The 21,420-nt window shown below is 45.3% G+C and overlaps 1 protein-coding gene across 4 annotated transcripts; it reads left to right on the top strand.

The window, feature by feature from the left end:
- Window positions 1–1,496: 1,496 nt before the first annotated feature.
- On the top strand, window positions 1,497–20,625 carry LOC102369604 (cytochrome P450 4A4-like). 4 transcript variants are annotated; one of them, XR_003094508.1, is made up of 13 exons: window positions 1,497–1,846; window positions 2,301–2,442; window positions 3,807–3,851; window positions 4,902–5,029; window positions 7,044–7,168; window positions 7,268–7,422; window positions 11,307–11,413; window positions 12,429–12,619; window positions 14,198–14,331; window positions 16,458–16,522; window positions 18,007–18,089; window positions 19,319–19,753; window positions 20,304–20,625. XR_003094508.1 is itself a non-coding variant. In XM_006015813.3 (13 exons), the coding sequence occupies exons 1-12, from the start codon at window positions 1,661–1,663 to the stop codon at window positions 19,500–19,502; spliced, it is 1,545 nt and encodes a 514-aa protein (XP_006015875.1). In that variant the 5' UTR covers window positions 1,497–1,660; the 3' UTR covers window positions 20,304–20,625. The 4 variants fall into 4 exon arrangements, 2 of the variants coding, with proteins under 2 accessions (XP_006015875.1, XP_025062193.1); XM_006015813.3 differs by having other exon boundaries at window positions 19,319–19,502; XM_025206408.1 differs by lacking the exon at window positions 19,319–19,753.
- The last annotated feature ends 795 nt before the right edge of the window (window positions 20,626–21,420 follow it).

Raw genomic sequence — 21,420 nt, 5'->3', positions numbered from 1 at the left:
AAAGAAAAATAAAACAGACAAAAAAAAATGCCAGGTGGACAACAAACCCTCTTTAAGATTTCCTAGCTCCTTGTACCTTGGGGCAAATTCAGCCCTGGTGCAAATGGGCTGCTTACACTGCACTGGATCTTGATTATTTGCAGAGCCTTTCGTAGGGATGGGACTCACAGGGGCCTTGTTACACCCAATGCTGCGAGCTGTACAAATGTTGATCGGTATTAGTACTAGCTTGGAGTTTGGGGCAGCCCCACCCTTTGTCTAGAAACCTTCTCTGGCTGTTCCCCACATGCACAGCTGTGAGTTTCCCCTAGAGGCCTGGTGAACTGGGGCAGGGCTAGATGCTGTGGCTGTGAGTTGCTGCTAGAGACCTGGTGAGCCAGGACAGGCTTCTATCCCTGCTCTATGTGTGGGGGTGTGTGAGGGATCCTGGGATACTGGAGGGCTTCAGCTTATGTAGCACATGTGTGGGGAGTGGCCACACCTTAGTGGAACAAGAACTGGGCGGTGAGGATCAGGTAGTCCTGCCCTGGAGTGGCGTAACTTTGAGCTGCATAATGAGTGCTTTAAGCTACTTAGGGGTGTTAACGTATGGACAATCCAGGGGTTAAGAGCTCCAAGAGCTGCCCAAAACTTTCTTCTAACAAGGCCCTGAGGCAAGAGGAAATAGAAACGGCAAGTTGCAATCATTAGAAAACAGGTACAACTTGCTACAACAAGCCATCATGCAGATTCTTGCTCTTCTGTAGGTTGCTCTAAGCATTTTTATATTCACCCCTGTTTAACCAGAAGGTATTGGGCCCAGTTCTGTTCTTATACTTGGTAGGGAAGAGTAATTTCAACCCTATGGTCTGGGTCAAGGACAACATGGGAATACACGATTAGAGCCATGCCTTCTGGCCTTAAATTGGATGGACTGGATAAATACACACATCACTGCAAACTCCACACACCTCCATTTACCTATCAAGACTACAGACAAGTCTGAAGGTTTATTAGGATCAGCATTTTACCAGCAGCCAGTTCTTCATAAAAGACAAAAATTAAAAGCCTTGTTCCAAATACCCTCATGTTTAGGCTCTTATGTCTAAAGCCCTGAAGTGGAGTTAAAATGGTTAATAAATTTTGGGTTGAATTCTTTGGAGATACTAGGTAAAAAGGGAATTCTGTTAACAATGTCATGACCTGTAACGCACAAGTAGAACAGGACCCTGCTCCCTTCTGGCGTATTTAGGCGCTAGTGTTATGCAGCTCCTTAATTTTAAGTAAAAATAATGTGTGCATGTGGGAATTGAGGTCAATTTATTGGACTGGTCACAGGGTAGAAGAGGAGAAAGAAATGATAAACACAGCAGGAAAAAGTTATAAAATAACCTGTATTTACACAACCGCTCTCCCTAATCCTCTGTAAAGGGGAGGTTTCCTCTTACGCAATTCGTTGTCTGAATAACCTTTTTGCTATGCAAATTCAAGTTTTGTATTGCCAGACTGAGCACTCTCCCTGTTCTCTTAACCCTTCACAGATTGCCCTGCAACACAGTATTCCAGCTCCACTTCTTGGAGGACAGAGGAGGGACTTTTTTGACTAAGCCCGACGGACAGACGCACCAGAAACAAGAAAGGCAACAACAGGAGACCAGTCCCTGGTGGAACATGCAGGATCATGGCCTACGTGTTAGAGGAAATAGTGAGGCTTTCCCTTTCCACCCTCTCCCTGTCTGCAGGGTTTTGCCTCATCTTGACGCTGCTGAAAGTGCTCCAGCTCTACTGGAAGAAAAAAGAGCTCATCAAAATCTATGAGAGTTTCCCAGGACCCCCCAGCCACTGGCTGTATGGCCACAACCATAAGGTAAAGAAGGTGTGAGGCATGGGGAAGCTGTTTTTAGGAAAGGATGTTATCAGCTTTCATTTTCTCCCCTTTCGCCAATACAGTAGATGCATGTTTAGGCTGCAATCCTATTTTCTTTTGGGTTGATCCTCATTTGAGACTGAAAATGGGAGCTCTTTGCTATGGGGAAACTTGTGTTGGGAGAATCCAGAAGTTGTTATTTAGACCAGCTTGATGCCCTCTTTGAATGGCTGGAATAGCATCACCAGATACGAGTCCAGGGGCTGCTCCAACTCACCACTGCAGGCTGTCTTTTTGCCAGCTCACTGTTTCACCCTCACCCTGGGGATGTCCTCCCTGCAAGTGCACTCAACCCGTTCCCCATATTTCATGGATATGGCTTGAGGCTCTCCAGAGTTCATCCCTTCCCCCCTCATTTTCTTCTAAACTCATTTTCTTTCACCTGTGACTGCAGATCCGTCAAAGAGAAGAATTAAACACGTTGCTGTCTTGGTCTGAAAAATACTCCCCTGCCTTCACCAGATGGTTTGGAGGGTTCATGCCTGTCTTGGTCATCACTCATCCTGATTTTGCCAAAGCCGTGTTTGGCCGAGGAGGTAAGGGTATTGCATCTTGTTTCAGAAAGCTCTTCCAGTTGGTTCTTCCCCACCCCAAATGCTTAGCGATATGTTCCTGAGACCTATCTGCATGGGTCTTCTCTCAGCTTTTGTTGCTGCCTCCTCTATACCCTTTCCAGAATTCTTAGGTTCCCAGATAATTATTGGCAAATCTGATATATCTTCACCCAGAACCTGAAACAGCAACCGAAACTCATAGATTCGTAGATGTTAGGGTCTAGATGACCCCAGCTAGATGCCTATCTAACCTCCTCTTGAACTCTTAGGAAATCTGTCTGTCCAGCTCATTCGCTGTCTGTCCTAAGGTTTTCTGCACTCCATAGCTTCTAAACATTTCCCAAAGATATTTGGGTCAATATAACAAGGTCTCCTACTGAACATTTCAAGCCTCCTTTCCTTCTCTTTTCTGTAGTCTCAGAAGCACTAATGAGGATTGTGAGAATTGTATACCTTTGAGGGTTAGGCTATCATTTGGCTCCCCTCCGGGATATCACTGTTGCATGTAGTTACATATAGGCAGAGCTGAAAGAAAGCTGGAGAAGGAGTTTCAAGGCTGCCAGGGTGCTGTTGGCATGAATAAAGAAACCTCTTTAATAAAGTGGCTCCTGTATCCATGAACTGAACCCACAACATGGCCATGATGGTGATGATTGTACTGCTGTAGTGCCTAGATTCCTTGATTAAGCCAGGTTTTAATTGTTCTAAATGCTGTACAAGTACCTAGTATAATCCTTGCCCTCAATGAACTGTTATCCACTGCTGTATGCAACATCTTGCTCCCCCTATGATGGGAAACCTTGGGAAAGGGGAGATTTGGAGCATACCCCAAATGGCGTTTAAACTTGGATTACCCTAATTTCTTGCGTTTTGTTGCACAATTTAAGAGATCCCAGAAGAGTGAAGCTATCCTGGTAGATCACTGTGCAAAAATGGTCCCTGGGGTAGCTGAGACCTGGGATTTGCCTTCAGAGATTTGGCTCAAGGTCTTGATCTGAAAATGTTCCTCCACCATGAAATATCCTTCTTCACTTCTCTCTCTAATATCATCTTTATATTATCTTCCCCCATGTTGACATGATTAGTGTGATATGCAAAGAAGAACACTTTGTTACAGTAATTAAAGAAAGTTTCTCTTCATATTACTGGTGTAGCTTTAGAGACAAAGACACACACACACACACACACACAGAGTATTTTCCTGCCACACTTATCTTCTAATTATAGCACCTCCTTTGTTGCGAGTAGGAGGGTGAACTCAGAAATACCTCCAGATTTTCATTCTCATGATGTCCATACTTCAGCTCTTAACCCTGTGCTTTTTCCTCCTGTGTTGAATCTTACAGATCCCAAGAGTATGACATCCTACGGTCCCTTAGTACCCTGGATCGGTACGTAGACTTGTGTGCTTTGTCCTTTTCTTGAACAGCTGCCATCAAACACAAGATGAATCATGGGTACTCAGTGCCCTTAAGCATGAGCCCTGAATTTCCTTCCTTTATTGGTTTATGGCATACCACATATTTGATGTGATTTTTGTCTTGAACATAGTTTCTTTTTTTGGGTCCTTCCTATTATAAACCTAGAAAAGATGATTTTCCAATATAAAGCTATTGGGGGAGACATGTTAAACACAGGGGTTAATATGTAGATTAGGCCAGACCTCTAATTAATCATAGAACATTAGGGTTTAAAAGGACCTCAAGAGGTCACATTTAGTCCAACCCCTGCTCTAAGCACGACCAGCCCCAACTACATCATCCCAGCCAAGGCTTTGTCTACCCAAGTCTTAAAAACCTCCAAAGATGGAGACTGCACCACCTCTCTGGGGAGCCTGTTCCAGAATCCAAAATCCTGTTCCAACAGCACCTTATATCTGAGATTTCACAGCCAATTCAGACTCCAGACTGTGCAATGTAAATGTGCTATTTACCACATTTACATAATGTTCAGGCTTCAGTGTTTTCCAGCTTTTCCCTTGGTGACGCCATTGCACCCACCCTGGAGTCCAATGAGGTTGACAGGAATTATTTGGTTAGCACAATTATATCTTCAGTGGATGTGTATTGAAGAAAAGGGGGAAACAAAAAAGACAGCTTGACCAAAACCCTAGGATAAGAAACAGCTCAGGTTAAGAAATCACTCCTTGATAGAGTTTTGATATTATTTAGAAAATTGTGGACCTGAACAAAGCCACAAACAAACAAAAATAGGCAAATAAAAGAAAAGGAAACTAAATATTTGGGGAGTTTTACCTTCTCTGAAATAGAATAGCTTAAAAAAATATTTGTGACCAATTTCCCTTTTTGAGTTCTGGCTAAAGGATATAACAATTTTACACAAGGGGATTAACAATACTGCTGATGCTATCAATATTAATAATAGAAACTTATAGTACAGAGAAGTACCTGACTGGCTCTTTATTCTTTCTGTTCCTCCAGGAAAGGGATTATTGGTCTTAGATGGGCCAAAGTGGTTCAAACACAGGAGGATGTTGACTCCAGCATTTCACTACAATGTGTTGAAACCTTATGTGACATTGATTTCCGATTCTACCAAAGTGATGCTGGTAGGAATGGTTACTATTGTGGCTACTACTCTTGTTCTAGCTACAGAGGTAAAACTAGTGTTCCAGCTAAAACAACAGGTCTACCTATTGTTACTAGAGCTACTGTTACCAGAGCTATTATATTGTTCTGTTGAGTTATTGTCCCACTATTGTTACTGGAGCTATCGTTCTAGCTACACAGCTAGAACAATAACTGGGACTGAAGGACTGGAGGAGATTGGAGTGAGAAGTTTCATAGATCTTCCTTCCCAGAAGTGTACTACTGCCCTGTGATTAAAAGACCCAGCTCCTCCCCGGTGTGATTCATCAAGGGGTTTGTGAAGTCAGTGGAGCTACAATAGCTTACACCAGCGGAGGGTTTGGTCCAACATCTTATGCTTCATCTGGCAAAATGGACAACAATAGAATACCGTTTCTTGGACCAGTAGCGGTGAACATAGAAAATAAATCCATGGAGTAGACTGACCCGTTGAAAAAACAAGTACACTTAGATTACAAGAACCTAGCACATCAGAGCCAACAACATAAGCACTGAGAAAGAAGAGTAGAGGTAAGGCTGAATTGACAAAACAAACAAACAAACCAAGAAGTATATACACTGTTATCAAGGATATGTAGCGTACTCAATTTCTAGGCCAGCCTTTGGGAGGTTTCTTCCATCTCAAAATACCTTAAATGGAAACCATCAATTTGTAGTTTGCTGTCCCTGATGATGATGATGATGATATAGCCTCAGCCAAATTTACCCATGATGTAGTTCCACTGAGTACACTGTCCATGATCTAAGTGCTCAGTTATAACAGTTCTCTCTTGCCTCTTAATTAGCAAAAACCTTAACTTCCCAGAGTTGGTTTCCCCCATCAGCAAATGAGATAAAGCACCAAAACAAGTCATTCAGTAACAACTGATTGAGGAGAGAATAGAAACATCTGGGTTTCTCAACTGGAACCATAGCTGATGTGCCACAAGGACACAAGCGTTCAATATCAATTTATATTGACAGGTGTATATCAGAGTATCATTGACTATGACATCAGATAAGATGAGTCAAAGTTAGGACATCTTGATGTCCAGCAGTTTCTTGTGTGCTTTAGAGCAGGGGTACTCAACCCCTGGCCTATGGACCAAATCTGGCTGTCAGAGCCATGGCATCCAGCTTGTAGGGCTGTATGGGTCAGGAAATTGGGCAGTGGGGTAGAAGTAACAATTAACACAGCCACTCCTCCTCCCCTGCCAAATTTCTAAGTGCCGCGTGGTTGGATTGGGCTGGGCCTGGGCTAGGCTGTTGTCATGTAGCTGGATCAAGTCCTGGCCAAGCCTGGATTGGGTCCCTGCTGTGCCCACTCTATGCACTGGAGATCAGACCTGCAGGAGGACGTGGTACTGCCCAACCAGCCCACAGAGTGAATGGTTAAGCACCACTGATTTAGAGATACCTGGGGTAATAGGCACTAAAGAAAATCTATTAGCCCAACAGTCAGTAAAGTTATTTGGCTCTCCCACTCCAGTCTTCCTGCCAAATTTTGACCCATTTCCCAAAAATAAAGGGGAAAAGTATACTATATGGATCAATTTCTATTCAGTGTTGAAATCATCATACTATATCATGGACCCTTATAAACTTGGCTCCAAATCTATCCATGTTGCCAGAAGTTTGCATTTGGGTTTTCGCTTTAGGCCCAAAGCTATTAAGTCTACCTGCAAATATAGATCTAATCTATACCAAAAGCCTAGAGAAGGGGAAGTCAGGGTTTAAGTTCAGCCCCATCTCCATTTCTAAAAAAAGAATTCTGTAATCTGATTTCACAAGGAAATACTAATCCCAGTCAGCAGCGTACGTTTTAGATCAGATTCTTTGCTTGCATGCCAGCATATAATTACTAATGTGAATCTGGCAGGGTATAGATAGGAAAGGCAAGGAAGGTAACTCAAGACCTCTCAAGAATGGGATTTTATTACTTAACAAAGACCATTGTAGAATCGTGTCAATCCTTAACTCCATCTTTTCCTTTAGGACAAATGGGAACAGCTGATCACGCAGAAGAAGTCAGTGGAGCTCTTTGAGCATGTCAGTTTGATGACTTTGGACAGCCTCATGAAATGCGCCTTCAGTTGTAGTAGCAACTGCCAGGTTGACAAGTTTGTATCAGGTTCTTTCAAATCCCGATCTAAATCTTCCCGCTCCTCATGCCCATATTCACCTCACTGAAATGTTATCCAATTCTGCCTTTCTTGCAGCGACCTGGATTATTACGTCCGAGCTGTGTATGACTTGACCTACTTGGTATTCCAAAGATTCCGCTTTTCCTTCTATCACAGTGATTTCCTCTATCGAATCAGTGCCCAGGGACGTCGTTTTCATGAGGCCTGCAGACTAGCACATCTCCATACAGGTATTTCCCATGGCCCTCCTTTCCATCTGCTCTTGATTGAAAGATATTGCCTTAGTTGGTCAAATTAACATTTGTACCACAGAAAACTGATGCATCGCTGGAGGAACCTGATGAATATAAAACAGCAGCGAAACTTTTTCCTGCTTTGGCTTTGTGGGTCAGACAAAAACTGGGGTTCAAAAGATCTAGAGCCAAATTCAACTCCGTTCCACTCCAGTGGAAGTACATCAAGGATCAAGTTTGCTCTGGTTTCTGCTCTTTTCCACGGATTTACCGTGGGGCCTTTAGTAAGCTGGTTAACCTCTCTGCAGTACTGCTTGATCATTAGAAGACAATTCTCATACATTTGAAATACTTTCGTATTCTGCTTTCTCTCAAGTTTTTCACAGTCTATAGCAGGAACTGATACTAAAAGATCTCACCTTTTGCTCAATGGATTTGTGCCGGAAATAAATGTCTGTTTGCCACAGTAAGGGTGAAGTTACACATTACACTGCGCGTGTCTACATGCGCATTTATGCCAGCTTAAATTACTGCTCAGTAAGGGGAAATAAACTGACATCTACACATGAAGGCATTAAAGCTAAAGTTAGTCCCAAGTCAGTCCACACACACAGTGTTACTGTGCAATGAGGTGTCTACACGGGTGTTACTGTACAGTAACCAATCGGGCATAAACTTGATGCATGCATGATGCAGGTGCCAAATTTACACTCAAGTTGGTGTAAGTCACCATATTTACTGCACAGTATGGGCATACGTGTGTAGATGTGCACCCATACTGTGCAGTAATTTCAGTTACTGAGCAGTAAATGAGCACGTGTAGATGCACCCATTTAGACCATATGGAATGGAAAGCGCTGTTAAGGTTACAATGTGCTGTGAGCAGGTGCAAGGTCAAGGTTGCATAACAGGGAGCCAGAGGCTCCTGTTACTGAAAACAGGCAGAGACAAAGCTGGCTAGCCTGCTGGGTGTGGGATAAGCAGCTGAGATGAAGGCTGCATGCAATGAACCTCAGCTGCAGCAAGAACAACCCAACTTCCCATTAAAGGTGAACACCTTTGTGGGCTACTGACAGGTAGGTGAAAAGCGAAGACAGCTAAAGCCTGAACCAAGTGAGAGGGTTGGGGGACATGATTTGAGGAAAGACTGAGGCCTCTGGTCTTACTTGGTCCAGCTCCATCCTTTTTTGAACCCCCAATCAGGTACTTGAAGGCTGCTATCAAATCCCCGCTTCAGTCTCCTTTTCTCTAGACTGCTTTCACTGGTGGCAGATGACAGAACAAGAAGCAATAGGCTCAAGTTGCAGCAAGGGAAGTTTAGGTTAGATATTAGGAAGAATTTTCTCACGAGGAGGGTACTAAAACACTGGACCAGGTTACCTAGAGTGGTGGTGGAAGCTCCATCCTTGGAGGTTTTCAAAACCCAGCTAGACAAAGCCTTGTCTGGGATGATGTAGCTGGGGCTGGTCCTGCTTTGAGCAGGAGGTTGGACTGGAGGTGACCTCTTGCCCTTCCAGCCCTCATTGTCTGTGATTCTATGCATATAGAGGTGGCCTGGACACCTGGGCTCCATCCCTGCTCTTGTGGGGGGGGGGGGGGGGGGCAGGAAGGGAGGAAGGGGAGCTAGGAGCAGAGCATCCTGGGATGCTGGAGGATTGAAAATTGCTCATTTTATCCCTGTGGAGTGGATGAAGATACCTTAACACAAGTTAAGTAGCACAGCCCAGAGTTAACCCTTACCTGAAGTAACATAACGTTGAGATGCTTAGAGGGCACTTAGCACAAGTTAATGAGCTTTAATGCATAGCTTCTCAACCTGTGGTACATGTACCCATGGGGGTACGCGAGACATAGGCAGAGGGTACGCAGGCACTGCAAATCCCTGCAGCAAGGGGGCGCCACCTCTCCCCCTGCCACTGCCGGGTTCACGTCCACCCCACCCCCCACAAGCCGGCCACAGGATGCTGGAGGAGGAGGAGGAGGGTGGGCACACACCTGCCTGTCAGCGGGCAGTGTGCGGGTATCTAAGTTTCTTTATCCTGCCTAGACTTTGAGGTGAGGCAGGCGGACTGCCCCGACAGTGCAGAAGGGAGTGCAGGAGGGGCAGGGTGCTGTCCCACTCCCTCCTGCACTGTAGGGATTGCCCCATGACCCAGCCCACCCAAGGCCCCATTCACTGCACCAGGAGGGCTGGCGGTGGCACCGGGCTCTTCCTGGTGCTTGGGATGGGCTACGATGATGGGGGGTGGGGTGGGGAGGGGAACTGCTTCCTGCCCCCCCCCCCCAGCAAACATGGGGAAAAGCCCGGTGCTACCACCAGCCCCTGCCTGTAGCCAGCCTAGGCTCTGAGCAGCTGCAGCAGGCAGGCTGAAAATGGCTGCACCAGGCTCCATAGCCCCGGCAGCAGCTCCATACTGGCGGTAGCTACACATGCATTTCAGAGCCCCTCCACCGTCCGCTCCAGACAATGCTGGAGCCTGGAGGAGCTCTTTGCAGCCTCCTGGCTGCAGCCAGCCCAGGCTCTGGATAACTGCTGCCCCGGCCACGGAGCCGGGGCTGCTTGCAGCAGGGCTTGCAGCCTCCCAGCTGCCTGCTGGGAGCAGCCTGGGCTTCATGGCTGGCAGCACCTGCCTAGAGCCTGGGCTGGCAGTGGCATGCCGAGCAAAGTGGCCTCATGTGCCATGCTCAGCACACATGCCCCAGGGGTTGCTGACCCCTGCCCTACAGACTTACCTCACTGTGCCACGGGCCTCTGCTTCTCCCCAACACCCCAACCCCTGCTGCAGCAGCCCTGGAAGCAGCTGACACCACCTATCTGCACCGCAGCAGGTGCCGCCCAGGGGCTGGGGTGAGCGGGGACAAGCAGAGCCCTGGGACTCATCATATAATAGTGAATTTACCTTGCACATAAATTTGGGGTGTAAAAATGGTCATTGCATAAGAGCGAATTCACAAGTACCGAACCTGCATAAGTCAAGGGAGGGAAACCTGTATATTTTTCTAAAATAAGATACTTTCATCATTCATCATCCCTGCACCTGCTTGCCAGCTTTTCTGCATGAGAAGTCTCCTGCTTTATGAGAAATAGAGTCTTCCATCGGTAAAGGGGAGAAAGACTGTGTTTCTCAGAGTTTAAGCATGTGCCTGTCTGCTGTAGTGTCCACTTTAAGTGTTTAAATTTAAGTGGGCTTGTGTCACACTTTTAATTTTACTGCTTATGAGGGTGTTAAAATGGATTGTTTTCTTGTAAAAGAAAGACTTCAGATTTAGAAGGTAGGTTCCCAGACAAAGGGCAACAAATGTTGGAGCCAGAGGAACATGTTTCGAAAAAAATCAAGCCTCGGTAGTGGAAGCACAAAATCTTCACTGGTTCATAAAGCACATCGCTATGATCCCAGTTATCTGGCCTTCGGGTTTACAACGAACAGAGGTATACCTTCATTACCACTTTGTGTGATTTGCAGGGAGACAATGTCTAACCCAGGGGTGGGCAAAATGCGGCCCAGGGGCCAGAATCATCTTCTCTAGCAAAAAGTCCAGCCCAATCCCTGATTTGTAGAACAATTCATTTGTCACTTAAAAGGTTGAGAAGCACTGCTTTATGTGTCCTGAAAGTGATTAAACCAAGGAGTCTCCAGATCTATAAGAATGGGCATTTGGGTCTAAACACTAAGACCTCCCAGCTGGTGGCTTGTAAAAATTCATGTCTTTTGTGGACTAGGACAAAGAGGGATCTTGAGATACATACTCCCCACTGTTTATACATTAAATTAAGGTGCCTCAAATTCTCACCCAGAATTGACAGACTGCATAACAACGTAGCCCCAGATGGATGGGCTCTCAGCACTTCCTGCTAAAGTATTTTCTACTTTTTTAAACAGACAAAATAATAAGTGAGAGAAAGAAGTTGCTTCAAGATGAGAGAGAGGTTGAAAAGATCCAGAAGAAGAGATACTTGGATTTTCTTGATATTCTTCTCTGTACCAAGGTGAGTATTTGAAATAAGCCCATGCAAAAACAAGTAGCCCGCCCATGCCTCACCTCCTGTCATCACCCCAGACTATTCTTGATAAGAGATTCCTCCCTGCTTGGTTCTTTCTTCCTACTATTTTTGGCTAATCGGTTGGTTGAAAGGGATGAGGAAAAGGTTGGAAGAGAACGTCCGATATGGAGCGTTTGGGAGATCAGTTGCTTTGGGGGTAAAATGTATTCTTCCAACCCCACAAAGCCATTTTCATGGAATATGTTAATATGCACAGGAATAAGGAAATCAGCTATTCAGTATTATTAAATATATATAAGAAATAGCTCATTTTTTCACATTCCCGAAGTGTAGACTTTAAGAACGATGCCAAAAATCAAGAGAGTTGGCAACACTGGATATTAATGGAAAGATAAGACTCTCAGAATACTGTATTGTACGGACAGATGATGTTGACTATTGTGTAATTAATTAATTGATTTTTATTTCCTGTCTAGTTCACCTTTGCTTATAGAGATGTCCGCAGACATGCAAGAGGCAGCTACCATTGTGTGCTCGGTTGAGTGTAGTCTCTTAAAGGGCTGACACATGCTCTACGCTCTCTCTTTCTCTTTCTAGGGGTCTATTTTATTCTTTTCTGTTTGGTTTTATTCTTTTACCTTGTAATTTAAAATAAAAGTAATGAAGGTATATAGCTGTTCTTAGTGTAGAGGAAAGCATAACAAGGTTTGTAGCTGATATTCTGTTGCTGCATACCCAGGATCAAAGCCTGTCTGCAACCTCATTGGCAGCAGAAGTGGTGTGCTTGCTTTAATTCCCATTGGACCTGGCTCTGACCTCACCTACCCCACATTTGCTCCTCTGCTTTCAGTGTAGCTACCTGGACATAAAAGAAAGAAAAAAATCAGGCCTAGGCCCATTCATTTCACCAGTGACCAAAATGAATTCAGCTTCTGCCCCAAAGAAAAGACCTCACACACAATCTTTCTTTTGGACTTGATTAATCTCCCTTCTTCAAAAGGATGAAAATGGTGATGGACTATCCGATGAGGATGTACGTGCCGAGGTGGACACTTTCATGTTTGAAGGCCACGATACCACAGCCAGCGGGATCTCCTGGCTGTTGTACTGCATGGCCCGGTATCCAGAGCACCAGCAGAGATGCAGAAAAGAGATCCAGGAGATTCTGGGAGACCGGGACACAGTTCAGTGGTAAGATATCACCTCATTGCTTTCCTATCACTTCCCTTTCGATTCTTTGCAAAGTATTTCATCTAAGAATGAAAAAAAGGAAGGTTGATTTCTTTAGTTCTGCATTTAAAAAATAGCAGCTCGAGTGACAACGAGATTGTGAATAGGATCCAAACACCCTTTTGGTTTTAGGCCTGTTCATTTCAGAGGATCGAGTTTGGCTCTCAGTGAACCGGCCCTTAGAGTTGGACATGAAGTTGGGAGGGTGGGAAAGGATCAGAAATTCTCTCTTGCAAAATGTAATGCCAGTGTCAGAGCTGGCATTGCTAGAAGCTTTTGGATTCAAGAGCTTTAAACACGCCCACATGAAACAGCTTTTTCTTTATTCGTGTTGTGGTAATACCGACAAGCTTTAGTCACAGACCAGGGCCGATTGTATAGGTGTTGCAGAAATGCAGAACACGTGGCTGAAAGCGTCAGAGAACTTGCAGGTGGGGAAATCAAGAGATGAAGGGTTTGTCCATGTTGCTACCTAAAGGCCATTCCTAGGTCTGCCCTCTGACCCAAACCTCAGCAACAATCCATCCCACCTCGGGTAGCCTACTCGTCTCCTACGGGTTCAGAAGTCCCATGGCCTAAAGCCCAAGGACACAGGAAGACTGCCAGCACCTGACTTCCTGCTCTTCTGTACTCTGCTTTCTATCAGAGTAAGCTATGAAGATGGCATAACTGGTGTGTGGATGGATGCTCACAGCTGGTGTCTGGGGCTCTCTCGGTTACAACCACAGGGATTCAAACCCGGGTGGAGGCGGCCAGGAGACAGAGGCTGGATCTTCAGTGCCACCACACAGCTGGTCACACACCAGCCAGGTCCCTCCCATAAGGATATTAAGGAGTCAGGTGACCAGGGGAACCTACAGGCACTGCAAACCCCTGATAAGGTGGCTATAAACCCCCTCCTACTTCCTGTGGGATTTGTCCCAGCAACATTGCCTGTGCATGTACTCCTTGGACTTCTGTCTTGCTCCTGCCTGATCCCAACCTCATTGCAGTCCCTGCCCCTGCACTGTTGGGCTCTGATCCATCTTCCTCCCAGACCACAATACTACTATAACCCTTGGCTAGGAGACCCGGACCTTGACGGATACCTGGTGTGACCCCAAGCTACATGATTTTGCTGCAACAAGGTTAGGATCAATTGGGCCATACGTGGTCACTCAATGAATTAACTCAATAAATTAATTCATTGAGTGACCACCTATGGCCCAGTTGATCCTGACCTTGTTGCAGCAAAATCATGTAGCCTAGGACAGGTCAGTCCAGGAACAATTGAGGTAGCCATCAGTGTTGATCTTAAATACCTGATAGACCTACCCTAAGCAAGGTCCTCAAGTTCTGACAGGACATCTGTATCCGAGGTGAAAATAAAATCCATAACTAATAACCCAGTGTTAAGCTTTAGTCACAAGTTTACTCTCTCCATCTTTAAATATGAATAAGTATATGTGGCCTGTCAGTATGAGGCACAGATGCTGCTGGCATTTATTCTATGGAAAAGGCCCTCGCTCATTTTCAGTCTCCACCTTTGACTATTTTCAGGGAGGACCTTAGTAAGATGAACTACACCACCATGTGCATCAAGGAGAGCATGCGCTTGTACTCACCAGTCCCTGCGGTGTGGCGACAGCTCAGTAAGTCCATCACATTTATTGATGGCCGGAGCTTGCCAAAAGGTTAGTGTGCTCATTTTCTACTTGAAAGCCAAATTCTAAGTTGTGTCACATCCCTAAAACACCCACTAAAATGATATTTTACTCCTGAATGCAGCACGTTTCAAAGACAGAGGCCTGTCCGGTGTTATTTCAGGGGAAGATCTCACTGAGTATCTTCTAGTGTTCATGTGTTTTGCCATCAGAGGTGCCGAGTATGTGGGGGCCTGAGGGCTTAGGGGTATGTGGGGGCCCTTGGGAAGAAGGCTGTCATTTGAAATGCATACATCTTTCCACATGTCCATCATCTTAGCCCCTCCCCTAGGCAAAAATAAAAGCACCTATTCTTGCCATGTCTCCATTTTAACTTATAATGAAACTCTTTCTGCCCTTAAATGCCTTTGAACACCCTAGCTGCTGCTGCTGCTACTTCTGCTGTTGGTGGTTTCTACTATGTTTGGACCCAGAGGTACCAATGAATCCTTATTGAGGATCCTTATTTGCTAGACAATATACAGACCCTTACCAGGAGCTAGTGCATGTTCAAAAGTCATATGGAAATGTTTCCTTGCATACAATTATGTAATAAAAAAGGAAGCAAAAATAGGTGACATTATTTGATTGAATGCTAGGACTGAGCTGACAATCACAGCACAAAGTTACTTGGCTATGGACCTCAAGGTAGGACTGGTAGACTCATTGTCTATGTTGATATAGAAAACCTTGTGGGGATAGCAATTAAAGAGGACTTAAATGCAAAGGGCTGTGAAGTCAGCCACAATTCAAGCCCTCACTTCCTCGTATCCACGTCTTCTCACTCCTTTTAATTTCGCTAAATTCTCCAGTTGTTTCTTCTGTCTGCTACTGGTTTTGATACTGCTTCCTCTAAGTCTAAGTGAAGGGCTAGATGTTTCTTCAATTCCTTCAACAAGGTGCAAGGAGACTGCTAAGGACACATGGGTCTAATTCTGCCAGATAGAAAATGCTATGGGAATAGCTCCAAACCCAAGACAGCCCAAATTGGAAGACAAAGTAACACAAGCCTGGGGCTTAAATTTCACTACCCGGTGCTTGCTCCTAGGACCTGCTGCCCTGTCCCCTGTATGCGTCTTTGAGCTCTGTATCTAGGAGCCTCCATGAAAAGAGCAGAGAACTTGCCCAAATTGAGGTTGCTGACAGCAGTGGTGTGTTTTCTGCTCTCTGTTCGCCAAGCTAGATGGCAGTGCGCAAGACAGAGCTGCCCTTAGGGAAGGAACAGGTCACAGCTCTTTCTTTTCCTTAGGTTTGTGCCCCTAATCTTCCTCATTGTCTCTTCTTCCTGGTGATCCTAATGCTCACTCACAAGTTACCCATTCCTCCACCAGCTGTACTAGTAAAAGGTTTATCAGGGGCAGTTGAGTTTCTCACCTTGAACTGGAGTTTGCTGCCCCGGGGTTAGTGTTTGGCTCTCAAGTTTACCATTCTTCACCAGCAATCGGGTACTCTAACTCAGCTCCTAGCTGTTCCTCCATAGAAACAGAGTAATCAAACTCTACCAGTCATTTGCTCATGGACTATACTGTATTGCAAGATGTGCACTAGGGAAAGCTAAAGACATGGGACCCCTACGAACAACTGTTGAGTGCAAATTTAATAAATCGGATGCAACAAATTGAAATAACATGGAAGGAATGGATCTGTCACTTTGTGAAGTTGAGTGGCACGATATAAGTGAATGATTGTGGAAGTTGCACAAAATTTGACCCCAAGATATAACCGTCATTAGATTGGTGGTCAGCATTGTAGAGTTTTAAGCTCATTTTCTCTCTGATTGCTGAATTTCATTGTGCTTGCACCGGTTCAAGTGACAAGTAAACATTTCCAAATGGATTTGAAAATGAATCTAGAAGCACGGTTTACAACAGTACTATAGACTCTGCCATCAGAACTTTACACAGTTTTACTAGTGAGACATGAGTTAGGAAAGAAATTCAGCTCATTCTTCCACTAATCCCTTCCAGGAATAAGTAGCAAGTGACCCAAAAAAAGGACTCAGAACTACCCAGGTGCCAGGTATTCAGGCTAAGAAGATAATGGGCCTTTAATAAGATGCTGTATTGTCCTATATAATAGAGGTTTGCCCTGTGATCACACAAGCATTTTTCTTACAGACTCTCTGGTTTCAGTGAACATTTATGCTCTCCATTGGAACCGAAGCGTGTGGAAAGATCCAGAGGTACTTTGGAGAGACAGGTGGTCTGGCTGATCAGGCAAAGAGCTGGGTTTCAGGATAGCAGGAAGCAGAAAAGGACCTGGGGGGATACAGTGGATAATAAGCCAAATAGGAGGAAGCAGTGTACCCTTGATGCTAAAAAGGCTAATGGCATTCTGGGCTGCATTAATAAGAGCGTTACCAGCAGGTCAAGGCAAGTGATTATCCCCCTCTATTCAGCACTGGGGAGGCTACATCTGGAGTCCCGTGTCACGTTTTGCACCCCCCACTACAGAAAGGATGTGAATAAATTAGTGGAAGGCAACAAAAATGGTTCAGGGGCTGGGGCATATAACTCACAAAGGAGGCTGATGGAACTGGGATTATTTAGTCTGCAGAAGAGAAGACCAAGAGGGGATCTAACAGGAGCCTTCAGCTCCATGAAGGGTGGTTTCAAAGAGGATGGAGCTGGACTGTTCTCAGTGGGGACAGATGACAGGACAAGGAGCAATGGGCTTATGTTGCAGCAAGGAAAGTTGATTTTGGATATTAGGAAAATCTCTCTCATGAGGAGGGTGGTGAAGCACTGGAACAAGTTACCCAGAGAGGTTGTGGACTCTCCATCCTTGGAGGTTTTTAAGATCTGGCTAGACCAAGCCTTGGCTGGGATGATCTAGTTGGGGGTGATGCTGCTTGGAGCAGGGGGTTGGACTAGAGGTGACCTCCTGAGGTCCCCTCCCACCCTCATTTTCTGTTATTCTATTAAACCAATCCTGGCCCTGGCATGTACTTCCTTAAGTAAAATACTTCTTACTGAGATCATTTGGACCTAAACAGGGACGTTTTGCATCTTGCTGAAGAGGTATCGGTCCAGATGTAAGGTGCAATAGACCTTCCAAAGATGAGGTTGCTGAGATGGTGCAGTGAGGGTATTCCTGGTTTGATTCTGCCCATAGTAACCTTACCTCTAGTGTAATAATCATCCAGTCTTGTTGGACAAGTGTGCAAAGTTGAGCTCTTGGTTACACCAGCCACTGCCCATCTCCTTCCTTTGTCTGGCCGAGCGGATGGGATTTTCCTACACAAGGGGGAATTGAACATTCAAATAACTTTCTGGAGCCAGCAAAAGGACTTATTATTGAGGCACGAAGGGAAGAAAGGGCCACAAGGGAAGCTGGATTGAACTCTCTACCCAACAGGGTTAGTTCACCTCTCCAGCCAAGACATCGCATCCCCTGTTCAAAAAGAGATCACAGTCCCTTTGCACTGTAATGGTCTCTAAGGCCCATTCTGGAGCTCTGGCCTTGAAGGGCATGCAGCAACAGAAGTCCATGTAACACTGGCCAGAATCTGACCTTACATCTTCTGCATAAGCCCCCCCAGAAAAAATGTCATGGAACGCACCCTAGATACATTTGTAAACTTGCCGAGCTTCTTGCTGGCATCAAACCAAGCAAGTTTAATGATTAAAACCCTTTGAAACAGGCCTTTGTATTCTCTCATTGCAGGTGTTTGACCCCATGAGGTTTTCTCCGGAGAACTCCTCCCAGAGGCATTCACATGCGTTCCTGCCCTTTGCAGCTGGATCCAGGTGGGGAAGAGTTCATCCATTCTCTCTAGATAGAAATGATTCAAAACATTACCTCCCAGTATTTTGTTAATAATTACCTTTCATGATTGTGTTAGCTTTATGCTGTTCCAGCTGCCAATGGGGCTACCAAAATGGACCCCACCAATTTAAGTTTCCTTCTTAGTGTATGGACCCTGTGGTCTGTATTACATTGGCTTCCCAATGCCTCCTGAGGCCTCTCCTGAAGAAGTAAATCTCCTAGAGATTGTGGTTGACATGCCACAGTCATCTGAGAGAGGCTTGATACCAAGGCCTTGATCACTTGTAGTGGGGAGAAAGTCCATGTAGAGCTGGATGAATTTTCTTCAGTAAATAGGAAATTTCCTAAGGAATGTGGTCTAGAGACCCAAGTTCAGATACAATTTTCCAAATGGTTTCAGAAGAAAAAAAAAAAAAAAGAAGTCTAAATAGTTAATTTAATCATTTTCTAACTGAAATTTAAGAGGACACCTCGGCTTGGAAATTAGCTTAATTGTTTGAAGGGTTTAAAAAGCATAAGCTAACCCTAACTCTAAAGAAGCCTTTTTTCCCTTGTTGTGTGGCCAGAGTATCATTTTGACAGCCCCAAAACCACTCTGGGGATTTTTTTCTGTGGATACGAAACAAAGGAGAAAACATTGTGTTTAGGTTGGACCAGACGTTTTTTTTTTTTTAAATGGAAACAAATCCGGTATTTTCACAGCTCATTTTCCATGTGGTACATGGCAGTTAGACACCATGATAAGTTAGGTTCTTCTTATTTCTGTCTGGAAAAAATCTCCCCTTTGTCTGTGAAGACCTGGTGGTACTTTGGCACAACAACTAATTGGTATTTGGTGCCAACAGCTCTTGTTTTGTGCTGTTTCCCTGAAGTTTCCATTGCTCCCAAACTATCTTGTGAAGTTACTGTGCACTAGAGAATGGCTGTCATGGCTGATGTGTCATGGGAGAAACATGAGTAAAGTGCGACTAGATAAGCCCAATTGGTTTTTATTTTACAGTAACCTTTAAAGTCCCCCCAAAAATGACCCCCTATGACAGACACTGAAGATGCACATAATAAGAAAGCTTCCTGCCCCGAAGAGCACCGGAGGATGGTACAGCTTGTTGAAAAAATGTGTGCAAACATGGGGGATCTTTGAGGAGGACGGTGCTCCCCCAAAAGCGAGAGCTCAGCTCATACTCATTGGCTTTCCCCTGCCTCTCCCCAGGAACTGCATCGGGCAGCAGTTTGCCATGAACGAGATGAAAGTGGCTCTCGCCCTGACCCTGCTCCGCTTTGATCTCTTCCCCGACCCGGCCAAGCCCCCCGAGCCAATGCCGCAGCTCATCCTCAAGTCCCAGAACGGGATACACCTGCTCTTAAGGAGACTTCACGGAGACCATGGAAACTAGGTAGTTAAGCAGGATTCACTTGTTTCCAGGAGAGTGCAGGCAGTGTGGCTGCCCAACAGAATAGCCCTTGTCCTGCCCGCCCCGCTACAATCCCGCTGTGACTTCTGGGTGCTTTGTCACCCCGCCAGAAGTTGGGGGAAAGTGATATCAGGAGAAGAGAATGCAAATTCTGACGGTGGCAATACAAAAACCTATGAACACCTCTCTCCCTGGCTAAGAAATGCACTTGCTCAGCAGTGTCCGAGACCCAAGTATGTGTTTTGCAGTTCCCATGGCTCACTGCAGTTCCTTCCTCCTTCCCACCACCCCACACCAGGAGCTTCCACTGCCCAGCACAGACTGGAGAGTGACTGACCCCATATCACCCAAAAATTTGGCAGGGGCTGTGACATTTTTAACATTTTAGCTGCAAGGAGAGAGCGAGCAACATGGAAGAGCAGTCTCTTCCCCCGCTCTGTGCAGCCAACAGTCGGCCGTGACATGCAAAACCCTCTTTTCTTCATTCCATCTTCCCAAAACAAGATGTGCGTCTGCTTTGGGGGCGTGTTGTATACCAGAGAATATGGTAATAATTACTTCAGTCAGTAAAAAAAGGCCAGTACTAAGCCGACCAACATTTGTGCGGCTCACAGTGTAACATGTAACAAGGTCCCGACTATTTGGAAAGGAGATGCATTCTCCCAGCCAGTTTTCCTGCATTAGACCCCCATTCACATTGCTGCAAACCTCCCTGTGCTTGTTCCTCTCTCATTGTCACATTGCAATCATTTTCTCTGCTCTCTGTTTGATTTCCCTCCCCAGGGAACCATGCTTTCTGTCCAGCATTTGTCTGCTTTCCTCTGGGACCCTGTCTGTAGCAGCAATTCATACATCTAAACAAGCATCGCCTTCAGCAACTTGGTGCCTCTGAGACGCCAAATGCTTGTGCACCAGCGTATCCTCAAGAACTGAAGCAGTACATGAGGACGCCGCTTCCAGTATGTTTGCAAAGTTGTGAGCATCTCCGAGATGAGTAGTGACTAGAGGGAATCAAGGACCACGGGTTTTGTTCAGTGACCAGCAGTTATTAAATGAGGGCAGCTCAAGAGCTGAACTCCAGAAAAAAATAAAAAAAATGTCTCTACTTCATGAAGGGATTTTTTTTTGGAATAGAAATCTTTATTTTGCCTTCACTGTAAGTCACGGGAGAGTGTTGGTTATTCATGGGTGTATGTCAGGAGTGGGAAAAATGCAGCCTGTGGGCTGGGTGCGGCCTGCCAGGCCATTCTATTTGGCCCATGGGGCCCCTAAAAAATTTAGAAAATTAATATTTATCTGTCCCTGGCTGCCTGTCATGCAGCCCTCGATGGCTTGCCAAAACTCAGTAAGTGGCCCTCCACCCAAAATAAATTGCCCGCCCCTGGTGTTAGTTGTCTTGGTTATTCATGAGCATTTGGACAGCTCTGGAGAACCCAAGGCAACATCTGTGAAGAGAACCATTCTTTGTCCAAACATTTCTGCCATAGCATCTCTCTCATCATTTACCTCTTTCTTCCTCTTGATAAGAAAGTGTATCCTCCAAATATCAGGGTGTGATTGAAGTCTCCAGTCACTTAAGAGGCACCTGGATTTGTCAAAATAAGCAGATTGCAGATACCCAACGGGCAGTGTTACTTGGCACATCTGTCCATATTTACAGAGTTCAGTCCATTGCTACAAACAGGGTCAGGTCTCAGATAACTCTCTGAATAAAAAAGGGCTCAATGTGTGATGAGTGTCATTTGCTCAAGAGTAAGCAAGTGCTGGGTGAGGTCCTGCAGAAGAGACATCTGGACTTTCTAGACAGTCTTTTCTGTAGGCTCAGGTAAGTGTAGCAAAGACTCACATGATCCATCAGAGCTAACTCATGTGAGCAGGTCCAGTAGCTTCGCAGAGAGAG

The sequence above is a fragment of the Alligator sinensis genome, unplaced genomic scaffold (assembly GCF_000455745.1).
Source record: "Alligator sinensis unplaced genomic scaffold, ASM45574v1 scaffold781_1, whole genome shotgun sequence".
Lineage (NCBI taxonomy): Eukaryota > Metazoa > Chordata > Crocodylia > Alligatoridae > Alligator > Alligator sinensis.
The sequence above is the reverse complement of the archived record's forward strand: the minus strand, read 5'-3'. Positions and strand labels throughout refer to the sequence as shown.

What these genes read in the sequence shown, in the direction of transcription:
- LOC102369604 (XM_006015813.3), top strand. Translation starts at nt 1,661, where the DNA reads ATGGCCTACGTGTTAGAGGAAATAGTGAGGCTTTCCCTTTCCACCCTC. An exon ending in ATATTCTTCTCTGTACCAAG is followed by an intron (nt 11,414 to 12,428) that starts GTGAGTATTTGA and finishes CTTCTTCAAAAG; the next exon opens with GATGAAAATGGTGATGGACT. An exon ending in GACCGGGACACAGTTCAGTG is followed by an intron (nt 12,620 to 14,197) that starts GTAAGATATCAC and finishes GACTATTTTCAG; the next exon opens with GGAGGACCTTAGTAAGATGA.